The sequence below is a fragment of the Leptodactylus fuscus genome, chromosome 4 (genome assembly GCF_031893055.1).
Source record: "Leptodactylus fuscus isolate aLepFus1 chromosome 4, aLepFus1.hap2, whole genome shotgun sequence".
NCBI lineage: Eukaryota > Metazoa > Chordata > Amphibia > Anura > Leptodactylidae > Leptodactylus > Leptodactylus fuscus.
In genome coordinates, this window is record NC_134268.1 from 165,186,862 (window position 1) to 165,202,697 (window position 15,836).

Sequence of the window (15,836 nt, forward strand, 5' to 3'; positions counted from 1 at the left end):
ATGCATGATGTTAAGGATGCTGCCCTCTCGAGGGCGGCATACAGAGTGCACTGTTCTCCTAATTACATCCTGGAGAATAGATGTGGTAAAATGTATCAATTATCTTGGAGTCCATGACATGGGAGAGCTCCACACTCTATAATGTTCTCCTTAGTTCTCCCACACAGTATACTGTCCCTACATATTATAATGTCCCCTCATGCTTCTCATTACTCACTGCTCTTATGACTTCCCATGTCTACTCTGCATCTGATACTGGTGTAAACTACATCAAACAAAAAAACACCTGTACTTGATACAAAAAAGAGGCCAGCAGTCCTAAGAGCAGTGAGTATTGAGAAGCATACTCACCACTCACCAGGCATTGTGGGATAATGAAAGCACTCAATGGCTACTGGTAGAGCCCAGTAACTAATGAATCTTTGGTCACTTAATGATCCTTGTGTCATATCCCTGGATATGATTGTACTATAGAGTTATTGTGACAGGCACGTATAATGCAATTTGTTTGAGTGTGAACATTCCTAGTTTGTATGAAGCATTTCACCTGGATGCGCTGCACAGAAAGGGCCACAGCAGAATCTACCTGCTCAGGAGGCTGAGGACCTTTGGAATCCAGGGGGCACTTCTTAGGGCCTTTTTCAGCTCTGTGGTGGCGCCAGAGTGGCTTGCTGGGGGAGTAGTATTCCAGCCAGGTACAGGTACAAATAGACTTGTCAGGCTGGTTAGAAGGGCCAGCTCTGTCCTGGGGAGCCCCCTGGACCCAGTACAGGTGGTGGGTGACAGAAGGATAATGTCCGTGGTGAGCTCCATGCCGGAGAACAACTCCCGTCTCATGTATGAGACTGTGACAGCACTCGGCAGTACTGTCAGTGACCGACTGCTTCACCCCAAGTGTGAGAAGGAGCGCTATCGGGGGTCCTTCCTCTCAACCGTGGTCAGACTATATAATCAACATCAGGCTAAGCGAAGATCTACACAGAGAACTAAATGATCCGGAGTCTTCTTTTCTTTTTGGTTGCTATGACTCCTAGTATCTTTTCTATTTGCTATTCTGAGCTGTATGTTCTTTTTTGTAATATATTACTGTATTATCCATGCTGCTGTAACACACTGAATTTCCCCATGGTGGGACTATTAAAGGATTATCTTATATTATTTCCACATGGCTCTGATATAAATCTAGTCACAATACTATTTCTCTGTAGATCTGCCCATGGAACAGAAACATCACTTTACAATACATTGAATAATGCAGCTATTTGAATTAGTTGAACCCAACTTGTTTCCAGGATGAACAATGTGTGCAGGTAAGCTGTGGGTAAAGTAAGCTCCTTTGCATGTTCTTTGCATGGCTTTCTATGAATAGGCTACAGACTGTTCTAAAATATGCATCAATGTAAATGGTGGTCTTGTGTTTTAACGGTGGACTCAAAGTGCAATCATGGTGACTTTGTCCTCCCTCAAAAACATTTACATAGCTTAAAATTGTACCTGCTGGTGGCATAAGTGATTCCACTGTTGAAAGTATTAGTGTATGTTCACATGGCGGAAAATGAAGAGGAATTCATGCATAATTAAAAGTTCTACAATTTTCCAGTATACTTATCTATATCAATTCCTCGCAGTTTTCTAGATCTCTGCTTGATGTAATGCTTTGTTAACCTCCAATGCATAATAACCATGGTCATGTGATGGACACATAGGTGCACAGCTCATTATTGTGCAGAGACTGTAACATGACCATGGACTGTTTTTTATCCATTAGAAGTAAGCAGAACGAATGACAGCAAGCAGAGATCTAGAAAACCGTGAGGAATTAATACAAAACGTATATTGGAAAATTGTAGAACTTTTCATTACAGACGTATCAATTTCTGGTTTCCAAAGCTGTGCCTGCTACCTTAGTAGTTACTCTGATGAGTACATTGTAAAAGACAGAGGAGCTCAAATTTTAGGATTAACACGAGTAAGAAACTTTGCTGTCAATTCTAACTTTTTCAATATAAAAATATAAAAATCACTTTGACTTGTCAGTCCTGAATTTTTTTTACATCTTGGCCTGTAGCCATGTCACCAGGAATCCTCTATGTCTGGAGGAATGAAAGTTTTTCCATTGTCACAGACATTGATTCTTTACTGTAAGATCAGTCAGACTCTCTGCCATAGGAAGTTATGATGGCTGGTACATTGTACAACTTCTAGAAAGGCTTGCATGCTTTTCTTGAAAGTAAAAATAGCAAAAATTGAAAAGAAGTTACCTCTCCTAATATGGAGTGATTGGCATCTGCCAATTCTTGTAGATCAACAGTATAGGATTATAGGTTGGGTTTGACAGACTTGTGTCATTATTCAGCCTCATCCACATGTTACTATGATCCTAAACACTGAAGATATAAAAAAAAATTTCCATTATACTTTTTGACTGTATGCGTCTTGTTTTGACTTTATATACCAATGCAAAACACTATTCAAAACCCTGCTATGTAAAAAGTTTATGTTCAATGAAAGATAATCCTTTAATAGTCCTTTAAGAAGTGGACTCTTTACTAAGTATCTTCAAATTCTAACCCTTAGGCAACATGCAAACGACTGTCAAATGACACATAGATAACATCCATGTGCCCCCGAGCTTCCACAGCCCCATTCACTGATGTCAGTAAGAACAGGCTGCAAAATGGACAGGAACAAGTCCTGCTCTGAGTTTGCCCTGTGCTCATAGTCCCTGTGGTCTAATGATACAGCGTACAACCCCGAAGAGGAGACTGAAGAGTGAAAGTAAAGATGACAAGGGCTGATGACACGGGCTGTGCCACCTCCTAGGCTATGGATACTCCTCTCACATTCCCATACCTCCCAACCGTCCCGATTTCCGCGGGACAGTCACGATTTGGGCGACATGTCCCGAGGTCCCGGTTGGAGGGAGATATGTCCCGATTTCAACTCAGATCTGTGTCCAGAGGACGCAGATCTGAGTTGAACACATATGCGGCTGAAGCAAGGAGCTGACACAGGTCAGCTCCTCGCTTCGCCGCTGCCCGCCTCTCTCCCTGACACATGCGGCTGAAGGAAGGAGCTGACACAGGTCAGCTCCTCGCTTCGCCACTGCCCGCCTCTCTCCCTGACACATGCAGCTGAAGCTGCTCGCAGGTCAGGGAGCAGCTTCATCCGCATGTGTCAGGGAGAGAGGCGGGCAGCGGCGAAGCGAGGAGCTGACCTGTGTCAGCTCCTTCCTTCAGCCGCATGTGTCAGTGAGAGAGGCGGGCAGAGAGCGGCGAGGGAGCGGAGGAGAAGGTAAGTTTAATGTGGAGGTGGAACGTGAATCTGGGGGCAGATGAAGGAGAGGACGGCATGACACTGGGGGCAGAGATGGAGAGGACGGCATGACACTGGGGGCAGAGATGGCGAGGACATGAATCTAGGGGCAGAGATGTGGGGACATGAATCTGGGGGCAGATATGGAGGGACATGAATCTGGGGGCAGAGATGGAGGGACATGAATCTGGGGGCAGAGATGTGGGACATGAATCTGGGGGCAGAGATGTGGGGACATGAATCTGGGGCAGAGATGGAGAGGACATGAATCTGGGGGCAGAGATGGAGGGACATGAATCTGGGGGCAGAGATGTGGGGACATGAATCTGGGGGCAGAGATGGAGAGGACATGAATCTGAGGGCAGAGATGGGGGACATGAATCTGGGGGCAGAGATGGAGTGGACATGAAACTGGGGGAAGAGATGGGGGACATGAATCTGGGGGCAGAGATGGAGAGGACATGAATCTGAGGGCAGAGATGGGGGACATGAATCTGGGGGCAGAGATGGGGGACATGAATCTGGGGGCAGAGATGGAGGGACATGAATCTGAGGGCAGAGATGTGGGACATGAATCTGGGGGCAGAGATGTGGGGACATGAATCTGGGGCAGAGATGGAGAGGACATGAATCTGGGGGCAGAGATGGAGGGACATGAATCTGGGGGCAGAGATGGAAGAGGGACATGAAACTGGGGGCAGATGAAGGGTGTATATGAAACTGGGGGAGAGATAGAGGGGGGACATATAATTTACTGGTGACTGTAGGAGGATTATACTGTGTGCGGGCACATGAAAAATGAACGAGTGGGCGGAGTCAACACAAAAGTGGGTGGGGCTAAATTTGCCGCGGCGCGCTACGCTCCACATATTTTGTCCCTCTTTCGGTTCTTCAAAAGTTGGGAGGTATGCATTCCAATCCCTCTCCAGGGCTGGATGCAGCCAAGGGGTCCTGAGGCACTACCTGATGAAGATGATAGTGGTCTTGTTTCCTCCGGGGGGCACTTCTAGTTGGGAGAGGGGACCTCTCTTAGCTGAGCCGGTGTGATGGTGTTCTGAAGGGCCCTTGATGTTGGTGCAGGCAATGACTCAGGAGTCCAGTGTTGCAGGGTAAACCAAAGAAATCTTTTATTAAACAGCTTCAACAGATTCACCAGCAGCTTGCAGATGGGTACAGATACAGTTTGCATTCCCCAAAGCCTTGATCTTAGGAGGTGGTTACCAGGGTTAACACAGACTCTGCAGTAATACACTTTGCCTACTCCTCCACTTGTAGCACTCTACCTCAGCAGGTAGGGAAAAAAACGGGGCAAAAGGTCCTGATAGAAACCTGAGTACCTGAAAACTAGGGTTGGCTGAAATACTTCTGTTAAGCACCTCTGTTGCTCCTACTGGCACGGAAGCAGAAGTCTCTCGTAGACGAATCAGACTTTCTCCCTATCTCAGGGGCTATCTCCAGATAAAACTGGGATACTCAGAAACGCACCAAATTACTCCCTATCTCAGGGACTGTCTCTGGAACGAACCTGGAACAAGAAGACTCCTTCATAGGTGCTGGACTGGTGTCTGCTGGGTTCCTAACTGAGTTCTCCCTCTGCTCCGCACGGCAGCGCACATGGATAGATAGACTGCCACTCTACTCTGAACTGGATTAGACTAAAGCTGTAACTCCCAACAGGGGTCTATAAACCCTCTCTTCAAACCCCACCCTGTGGTCTATTATTGACTATGAGGTAGTACGCATTATTCAAACAATAGAAAGTGCAAATATTCAAGAAATAGCACATTTTTCACATTTCACAAGGAACACAAAAGACAGTGCAAACAAGACAACCTTGAGGTATGTCCTCCAGACCTTAACCCTATTAAGCATCTGTGGGGCATCCTCAAACGCAAGGTCTCTAAAATCCCCCAGTTCAGTGATGTCGTCAGTGGAAGAGGATTCCAGTGGCAACCTGTGACGCTCTAGTGAATTTCATGCCCAAGATGGTTAATCTAGTGCTGCAAAATAATGTTGGTCATACAAAATATTCACACTTGAGGCATGATTTATCCATTTGGGGGGGGTACTCACTTTTGTTGCCAGGGATAGATAATGAAATAATAACAAAGATGTGTGGGTTGTACTCACTTTTGTGAGATACTGTATGTACATAATACAGTCTACATAATCCCAGAGGACCCTTAGCTTTCATTAGAAGACTTTAACATTTTTTTTACTGCTCCAGTATTAGGCTGTCTTGTTCAGCTGCTTTTGCCTCTGTACTGATAAAAACAACCCCTTCACAGGCACCATTGTCACCAGATCATGTTAGTCACTTCCTATATAAATTTAAGCCCACTGATAGGTCAAGTTTACCTTCTTTAGAATTAAATTTGATCCAGAGAGTCCATCTTCAGCATGGCCAAGAAAACATTTATATTAAAAACAACAGAAAATCTCATATCTCAGAGCCAATTTTTTGCTTATTTTGATAACAGTAATCAACCATTACAAAATCCACTTATCATCAACTTCTTATCCTCAAGTGTGACGCTTTATCAATAGTTAGGAATTCCAGTGACACTAGAGACCATCCTATCCTACTAATATCTACTAACTAGCATCTGCCCGCAACTTCATCCACGTGTTGTTGTTGGCGATGACCCGCTTATATGTAGCCAATTGCTGTTGTCATTGATCCGCCTGCACCAGCGTCTCGGCTCTGCTATGTCTCTGCATATGCGCAGCATACCCAGTTGTATCTACATCTCTGCATATGGAGAGCCTACTCAGTTGTGATAGCCTAAGCTCTGCTGCATCTGGCAATTTGGCTTACAGGGGTTTTCTTACAGCAGTGTGTGAGCATCTTCTGTGTTAGAAATGGTTGAATGGATGTTGCTGAAATTTGCCCCAGTTCTCTGCCCCCCCCCATCAAAGGCTGGATACCACATTCCCCCGTCGTACTCAGACTGTACACCCGATATACTCCTCTTGCCCACACACAGACTGCATGTTTGCTACTCTCCTGACCTTCTATTAGAGTCCATTTTCTGCAGCTTCCACACTGTCCGGTTTCATCCTATATAGCTCCACTCACACAATAGCCTATCCGAGAACAGTTCAAGGACCTGTGATGACGTCATCATGGGTCCTTTGGTGTAGTCTGAACATAAATTCGTTCATAGCGGTTGTGAAGTCAGGTCATTTACCGGGAAAATAAGTAGCCTATGTTTTAATCGAGGTTACAATCTGTATATGTATGTGCCAAACCTCAGGCAAATCCATTCAGCCGTTTTTGCGTGATTTTAGGATTATAATAGTAGGATTAGTAGGATAGGATGTGAAAGTTTGGATGTTTGTTCCTCAATCACGCAAAAACGGCTTAACGGATTTGAATAAAATTTGGCACATAGATAGTTTGTAACCTCGATTAAAACATAGGCTACTTTTTATCCCGGTAAATAGCATGGCTTTACGACTGTTATGAATTTATGTTCACATACTATATTAAACTGCTCTTGCAGCAGCTTATCTCAGGTCCCAGGTCTGTGATCTCTCTATGTAAACACTCAGCTAACCCTCAGTGTATTGTGTACATGCATTTGCATATTATTTGATCTGCTCCAGGCAGTGCTGACAAACTGACATGGGCAGACACCTTTGATCTAAATTGGCAGTTTGCCAAATTTAAACATTCCTGGAAAAAGAAAATCTAATTTGTCGAAAACAACGAGAGCTATGAAGGTAGCCAGAAGTAACAGAGTTCTCCTCAAGCGGAGCTGAGGAGGATCATCAACGCCAACAACACACTCATTATATGGCATCCCGGTGAGCTGCTGAGATGCCGGAACAATCACAGGCACGGTGTGAGGAACAAGTTCAGCAGCAGGACAACTTAACATCTGCCGAAACGCCGGAGCAGGCAAACCATCGATGGCAACAATTTGCTGAATATAGGCAGATCATCGATGCCAACAACCCGCAGACGAAGTCGTGGGCAGAGGCTAGTATGTCCATAAACTCATACCTACAATTTTTCTTTCATGTCAGCAGTTAAGTGTAGGTGGTGAGAAAGCCAAATGGGGGAACCTTGAATTTTAGCCAACATTGACTAAAATGTCATCACTAGCAGAGACGACAGCAATCCACTGAACTTCCAAACAAAAGGACTCACCAGCTTGAAGGATCATGGTCTAGTCAATGGCAGCCAAGACGGGAGGTTGAGAAGGATTTCTTGCCGCTACAGCCATGGACTGAGATAGAGCTCTACCAGGGGTGTAACTAGCAAAGAATGGGCCTCATAGCAAACTTTTGACTGGGGCCCCCTATATATAGCATCCCATTACTGGTGCCTGCATGGTATAACGCTCTCCTTATTGGCCCCTACATGGTATAAAGCTCCCTTTACTGGCCCACATGGTATAAAGCAACTCTTACTTACCCCCTCCCCCACATTCAATATATTGCCTCCTTATTGACCCCTTACAGTATGCTGCCTCCTATACTGGCTTCAGCACAGTAAATGCTTTTGGCCCTATACTGTAAGTACCCCCTTTACAGGCACCCATATAGAAAGTGACTTCCATTGTGACTTTAGGCTGCTACCTTCTTTATTACTCCAGCAGGTAACAGCCATAGTTCACTTAGGCTTAGTTCACATTCTTGTCCTTTGCAGTGTCCATCTGAAATCTCTGGAAGAAAAAGTCCTGCATGCACAACATTTTTGTCCAATTTCAGTTAACAACAACCTGAAAATCAGTCAATGGTGCCCATCAAGTTCCATGTGTATCCACTGTTGTAGCAGTCCGCCTGTCTGTAATTCTGATCCTGCACACTGATATCGCAGCACACGGGACCTCTCGGAGGTGAAAGGGAAAGCAGGGGCGACCATGGGCAGGAATGGGAATTAATGATTAAATACTGTATCTGCTGTTACCTGCTGGAGTAATCTAGGAATAAAAAGTCAGCATGGGGCCAACCGGGTACCCTAAAGTCGATTTCTATTACGGTAGCTCCACCACTGAGCCCTATGCTGCGTCTGGCCAAACCATCCTCTCCTCTGTTCCAGTAAAACCAAAGAAAAGAGCACGGACCAGATCCTTGTGTATTACCACTGGATGTAGCAGATGATAGAAGAACAGATGGCTTCTCACCTGGTGGTGTTGTGATGCGTCACAACACCCATAAGAGCATAAAACACCTGTCGGTGGAAAGTGAGGAGAGCTGCTGTACCAACATCCCAGAGACGTCAAGCCTGAGGCTTTCACCAACTGTGAACAGATTTTCTACACTTGAAAAAGATTCTATAACGACCGAAACGCGCTGTGTGCATTGTCCAATAAAGCATTTCCAACACATTTCGGGTGAGCGCTGTGTGTTTGCTGAATCTTCGGAAGAGGCTGGTCCTTACTATCCCTCCTCTGTTCCAGGAGACACAAACGCCTGCATGCATGACACAAGAGCGCCAACAACTTTTGAACATGGGGATGTTGAAGTACTTGTAATGTGACTGCATGAACAGCCACTGCACGATGGGCTGTAACTGACCTCTTTCCATTTCTGTGTACTGAGGGGTCCAAGTCAGGGGTGGTGGATACAAGAAGTATGGGTGCCATAGAAGGAATCCGTATTGTAGGTACCTGGTGAGACCTCACTGTACTCAGCTGATCGGGTTTGAGTTACTGTAGCAGAAAGGGGAGGGGGACTTGCCCTACTGTCAACCTTGGAAAGATGGGTTACTGTAGCAGCAGAAGCAGAAAGGTAGGGGGACTTTCTTTCCCAAACACCTTGAAAAGCTTTCCTGTTGGTTTAGGAGCAGGCTGTGCTGCACACTCCTGTGTCTTATCACTTGCTGGCTGTGAGCCAGGCTGACATGGGAGGGGGAATGGAGAGGAGTGTGTAAGGCTGCACTAGGCACACTGTGCTCCTACTAGATCTGGGTGCAATCACTCTGATAACCAACTATGAAGCTAAGAGGGTGCTCTGGGACCCTACTGATGAAGGGAGAGGAGTTAAGAAGGGTGGGAGGTTCTGCAGCAAGACAAGGAGGGCTTTATTGGCCATAGTACCTGCATATGCTGCAGAAGGAGTCCTTGGCAGCTGCAGCACAATTTCTCCAGGCTGGGCAGCAATCCAGAGGCATGGGGTAACCATCCCTGAGGATATGTACTCCAGATAGTCCCAGGGAACATGTGAGCACCCCAGCCAATGGAGATTAGGCTCTCTCCAGAGACTGTGTCCTAGCCATAGCCATGGAGGTGTGGTGCTGGAGGTGGTGCTGAGGGGAGTGGGTGGGAGAAGCTCCTCCATACACAGAATAGCAAAAGTCAGCTGTGAGAAGTGAATGACGAGCCCTCCATGCCTGCTCCTGGGAGGGCGGGCACCGCTCATTCACATCCAGGAACTGACAGGCACAAATGTCCAGTGGCCAGTGACAGCAGCTGACAGCCTCACACATGTCCTATCTCCTATCATGGACGCAGAGCTGGGAGACGAGAGCACAGCAGGAAGCTGCATGAAATAAGAGCCTGCACAAAACTCTGCTGAGAACTGAGGGAGGGAGCGACACAACACCGAGCAGGAGCCAGAGCGGCGGCAGGGCCATGGACAAGGCGGCTCAGCAGCACAGTGCAGGCGGCAGCAGTAACAGCAGCAGCCGGAGCAGCAGCAGAGCCACCTCTGCAGGCTCCTCTCCCTCATCTGGAGCCCGGGCACTGCTGACAGGACCGGGGAGAGGGAGCCAGCAGCAGCAGACCGTGCCACAGCCTGCCGGGAGCCTGGATGGAGGATCCAGCAAAGGAGGAAGAGAGCAGCAGCAGAAACAAGTCCTAGAGGGGGTGCTGAGCAAGTACACCAACCTCCTCCAAGGATGGCAGAACAGGTAACTGGCTCGTAGTGACAAGTCATGACAACATGGTGCCCACCTGATGTAAATGGGGACCTGCTACCAATCTGCATGGCAGGGGATGGATGGTGGTGAGAATAATAATGGCTTGTCCTTGGATGTGGCCTTTCTGAAGGCCGGCTAGACATGTCCTGTATATTATGGCTGCTTCTAAAAGTGCACATGTTCTGGGGACTATCTAAGGATAACTATATAGCCCAACGTGTAGGAAACTTTCTAGAATGCTCCAGAACATTAAAGTGGCTCTTTACCTTTAAGGGCTGAACCTCTGCCAGAAAGTGCAATGGTGTATGAAATGGGGACTGAAGTGGGTTGTAGATGTCATCAGATATTGACAAAGAAGTCAGTTTTTGGTGGTGACCAGGATGCCCTATAAGGATCACTTTAGATACAGGACCCCTTGTATCTATGGGACAGTGGCAGCAGCTTGGGCATACTGTATGTCTATGCCAACACGTCCATATGTATGAGTATAGTGTGTATATATAGTACATGTGCCATCCATACAAGCTGTGTAGTGGACGCAAACAATCCCCTGCAGATTGTTGCCCCATGTTCCATGTTCTTCCAGAGGTTTTAGTACTGACAGTGTGTACATTGTATGACTGTTAGCTGCTAGGACAGCAAAATATAAAATAAAAATAACCATATTGTACCAATATTTTCACTGAAAGTCGACAACTAGCACACGGTGAAAAGCGCACACATTACTTTATTCTCTCTGGAGCATTCATGCAAATTTGCTTGTGAAAAACAAACAAACATGTTTGAGCAAAAGTTTAATCCAAGGAGAGCCTGCACAACTTCTCCCAAAAATAAGACGTGCAGACTGTCTACTGCCTACAGTACAGTACAGTATATCTACATACATATTTCTTTACAGAACTGAAGAGGCCAAAAATATCTGTGATCCTGATGCCGTAAAGAATCGAGTCACAGAGTTGCCAAATATACACATTAAGTGGTTACATATGTGACTGCTCTTCATATCTTTTTAGTAGCATAAAAGACCCCCACCCAATAAATGTCACCTATCAAAGGCTGCAAATGTCTGTTTGGTAAAGAGTAATATCATGAAGAAAATGTCTCCATCCTGGTCCACTGAGGGAGAAATGACCGTAAACGTCGCCATGTTGAAGTTTTTTTTTCCATCTCCCATCCATTACAATGGGCTTTGCAAGGTGGAATCTGCCTGAAGTTAGGTCATGACATTTTTTTTCCCCCTTTAGCTGAAAAAAACAGCTAGAGGGAAAAACTCTGCCCGACCTCCACTGAGGTGAATGGGAGAAGTGGGTGGAGGAAAAATCCCTCCGTTACACTGTAATAAACTTTATATTCTTCAAATGAGTGTGGCTCTCCTATTATTAAATGGAGTCTCTCTCTAGGGTTAAGCATATAAACCAACAGTACAGTTAGATTGCGCATGTCTCAGTTGTATCACACTACACCCATAAGTGACAGGACAGTGGTGAGCAGGTCTGTGGTCCCATCGCCTTAGGGTGTACTATGACGCCATTGTTACATGCGCAGTACACCCACTCCAGCCTGGAAACTTTAGAGTGGTTTTACGCATGTACCAATTTGGCAATACGTGATGCAAACACAAGAATACAGGGCCGGGTGAGAGTAAGGCTTAGCTCGCTGGACCTGTCACTCAATGAAAGGAGGGGGAAGGAAGTCAATTACAGTACAGTTGGGAGTACTGGGGCTGCCTCTAGTGCTCCATATTACTTATTCTTAGATTTGTAAATATGAAAATATCTCACAACGGCCCGAAGGTTTTAGGGTGAAAGAGCGTTGCATTCAGGTGTCTGCTGCACTGTTGGTTTTATATGTTAAACCCTGGTGATAGACTCCCAGGTATTAGTTGAAAGGAAAGATTCTAGGCTTAAAAGGTGTTGTCCAAGATCAGATACTGATGGCCTATACTAAAGGTCTTTAATATCTGATTGGTGGGGGTCAGACACGCAGCACATCATATTTGCACAGTGTCCAGAGACGGAAACAGGTGGCTCCATACACTGTGTAGTGGCCATGTTGTAATATGATAGCTCATCTCTATTCACATGAATCAACCAATATCAGATCTTGTATTACCCATTAAAGATGACCTTTCACCTTCTTCACAAAGTTCCACTCCTTGCATCTTTTAATAAACGCTACTCCACAGATTCCGGTACAGTCAGAATTTTTTCTTTAGCCCCCAATATTTCCGAGCAATAAGTGTTGTTAGCTTTTGTGTCTCATATGCTTCTTAGGCCTTGTTCACATCTGCGTCGGTAATCTGTTCAGGGAGTCCGCATGGGAACCCCCGACATAATCTACCTGGCAATACAGAGCGTAAGGCCTCATTCACATCTACACGGGTAATCCGTTTGGGGGAGTCCACATGGGGACCCCAGCCCCCTCCCCCCACACAGACTACTGACCACATTGGCAAGTGGTGTGCAGTGAAATCACACAGACCCCATAGACTATGATGGGGTCTGTGTGCTTTCCGCACGGTCTCCGCATGGAACATGCAGACAGAAAAGTAGTTCACGATCTACTTTCCTGTCCGCATGACTCGTGCGGGAAGCAGACAGACCCCATTATAGTCTATGTGGTCCGTGTGATTTCAATGCACACAACTTGCCAATGAGTTCGGTAGTCTGTTCGGGGGGTCCCCATGTGGCCTCCCCCAAACGGATTACCCATGCAGATGTGAACGAGGCCTTACACTCTGTATTGCCAGGTGGACTATGTCAGGCAGGGGCAGGCAAGGGATGTGATACTAGGATCTTACACTGGCTGCCTCTTATTGGAGGTCTGAATCACGTCCCCTTTCCTGCTCCTGCCTGACACCACTTACCTGATAGTGCAGTAGATAGTAGTGTACCAGGCACCAAAAACACCTGGACTGATTGCTCAAGACTGGTGAAGGCTAGAGACAAAATTAACAGATGTTACCTAGTGGAATTGGTGAAAGGTCCTCTTTAAAAGGATTCTCTCAGAAGTAAATTGGCTAGAAAGCAAACCACAGTACTTTGTGGAGTTGATCCTACAATTTACAAATTTGTCTGGTCTTCAGCTTTGTAGCTGCATTTATTCACATGCAAATGAGAGAGAAGAGCTTTGGGGGCGAAGCTTATCATGCCTGGGCTTTAGTCTGAGATCTAGATTTATGAGTGAAGTACTCCTCACTTGCAAATTTGGAAATTGCAGAAGCATTTGTACATGGCACTGTGATTAGGTTTATAATCACTTACTGCTGACAGACTCCCTTTAAAGGGGTTATCTAGTCTCTTATATTGGTGGCCTAGCCTGAGGATAGGCCATCAATATTAGATCTGTGGGAGTCCGACACCTGGGACCACCACAGATCATCTGTAATGTTTACATGCCAGGAGCCGCGTTACACACTTGCTGTACAAACTGAAGCTGTGGGTTTTGGTACTTCAGCATCGCCCAACTGAAGTCTATGGGACAGTGATGCAGTACCTGTACCCAGCACTTTGTATGGTGAGGGAGCAGCACGGATCCCAGAATATAAGCAAAGCCAGGAGCCTCTCTGCCTTTGTACTCCTCTTTCATGGCCTTAGAGCTAATATTGCTGGCTTATCCTAGGGAATGAAACCTAAAGAGAACCTGAATTCTCCTAGGCATGTGGACAGCGTGACTATACTGTAGGTTCCCCTACCCCAGGTGACTATTCCTACAACTTCTGCTATTTGGACCAGCTTTTCTAATAGGAATAAATAGGGAAAAATTACATCCGGTCCAAACAGCCGACACTGTAGCATCTGGATTGGAGATTGGGGGTCGCGTGGTATAATGCCGGACCTTGAACAGAATCTGAAAATTATTATTTTTTACGTAATGCAGTAACTTTATTGAGCAAACTGTTGTTTATGGCATGGCAATTACAAAATAAGTGAGGGAATCCTAGTACAAAGGAAAGTTTTTTTTCTGGGAGTGTTCCTTTAAGAGATCAGTGAAGAGAACAGACCTGCCCAGGGCGACCTAGGCCATAGATCCAGGTTTTCAGCATTAATATTGTATGAGGTTATTGCAGTATGTATTTTAACATTGCAGGAAAATTAGATAAACTATGTAATTGTTGGGAAGTGCATGTGGTTTCTCAATTTACTTTCAAGACTTTTCGTTTCTGCGAGACGTTAAAAGGTTTTCAGATTTCTTAAGCAGGAAAATGAGATGAAATGATAAACTTTCCATGATAACCAGGCAGTTATACTGTGCTTTACTGGCAATGCAAGGAGTTGTGTTCACCGAAGAATCAATCCCTTGTACAAGGAGCTGAAATGTATTTATCATATTTGACATTTGTAGTCAATTAAAGTAAAGGCCAGGTTTATATGGGCAGGAGCCTGAAGGTCTGGGCTAGACAGAGCATAGGCGAGTAGTGATATAACTTATGTGTCACTGTACAAACAATTATGACAGCCTGTAAAGGCAGATTTGCATTGTAGTGGAGCAATTTTGCATGTTTCACGTGGAACGGTTGTATGACGGTTATGTCAGTGAAAATTATAACTGTGGGGCAACATTCTAATGCAACCTCTGCAGCCACTATAGCTATACTCCTACATGTGTTACACAAATTTACCACTATTCTAAATGGCTCTAGCTCTAGCTGAATGGCCCTATTACAGATTTTGCATTAGGGCCTTGGAGCTTCATAGTTAGTGCTGGCGGCAGATGCAGTAGAATTATTAAGTCTTGTGCTGCTTAATATTTCTAGTACACCAGAATTGAAATCTACACCAGCCAGGGACTGGCATAGATTTAGAGCATAGCCAGTTTTCTAGTTATAGTAAATTTGTCCGGCTAAGGCATCCCTGCATCACCCACTAATGGTCAATTTTTGGTGCAACCAGACTTGTGCCAAAAAATGCACCACTTTTGTGTTGGGCTAGGTTCACACATGCATTCGGGTTTCTGTTCGGGGGGTCCGCTTGGTTACCTTCAGTAACTTGTGGACCCCATAGACTAAAATGGTGTCCGTCTGTTTTTGTTCCCCCCCATCCCGATTTCTGCACAAGAATGGTGAAAAATGCAGAGAGAAAAGTGATACTTGCAGAGCTTTTCTCTCCAGAGAGGGGAACTGAATCCCCAAACGGAGAGCCAACGCTGGTGTGAACCCAGCCTTAGACAACTGGCACGACCAAATTATTAAATATCTCCATTGAGTGTTTGTTGCTTTCTTTGATGCAGATGTTGATGCTTTTTTTATTTGGAGTCAAAGCCAAGAATTTTCCAGGACATGGACACCAGGGACATTGACACCAGTGTGCCTTACATATCAACTCATTACAGCGGCAATATTTGTGTCAGAATAAGTTTTGGTCATAGAGGTTCATAAATCTGGTGGTTGTGTTAAGATTACATTGATCGTCACCTCCATTGTAACCAAGACACTAGGCAGGAATTAATGAAGTACATTATATATGACTGACTACCAGTCACCTCCGTGCTACAATAGACAAGGAGGCCTAATCTTCATCTATAACATTGGCTGTGTTCTCTACAAATAATCTCCAAGATTTGGATGAGCCTTGGATATTGCTGTTGGTTGGCTGTGCATAATTCATATTGTTTGTAAATGCATTGCTATTAGAAGGAGCTGGTTAAACAT

General features: G+C 45.4%; 1 protein-coding gene across 2 annotated transcripts in view; it reads left to right on the plus strand.

Annotated features, from left to right (window-relative positions):
- The first annotated feature begins 9,616 nt into the window (after positions 1-9,616).
- Positions 9,617-15,836, plus strand: part of OSBPL10 (oxysterol binding protein like 10) — a 270,349-nt gene continuing 264,129 nt past the window's right edge. For both annotated transcript variants that reach the window (XM_075271327.1, XM_075271328.1), the window contains exon 1: positions 9,617-10,177. In XM_075271327.1, the coding sequence (XP_075127428.1) occupies positions 9,900-10,177 (278 nt within the window). In that variant the 5' untranslated portion in view covers positions 9,617-9,899. The remainder of the gene's footprint in view (positions 10,178-15,836) is intronic.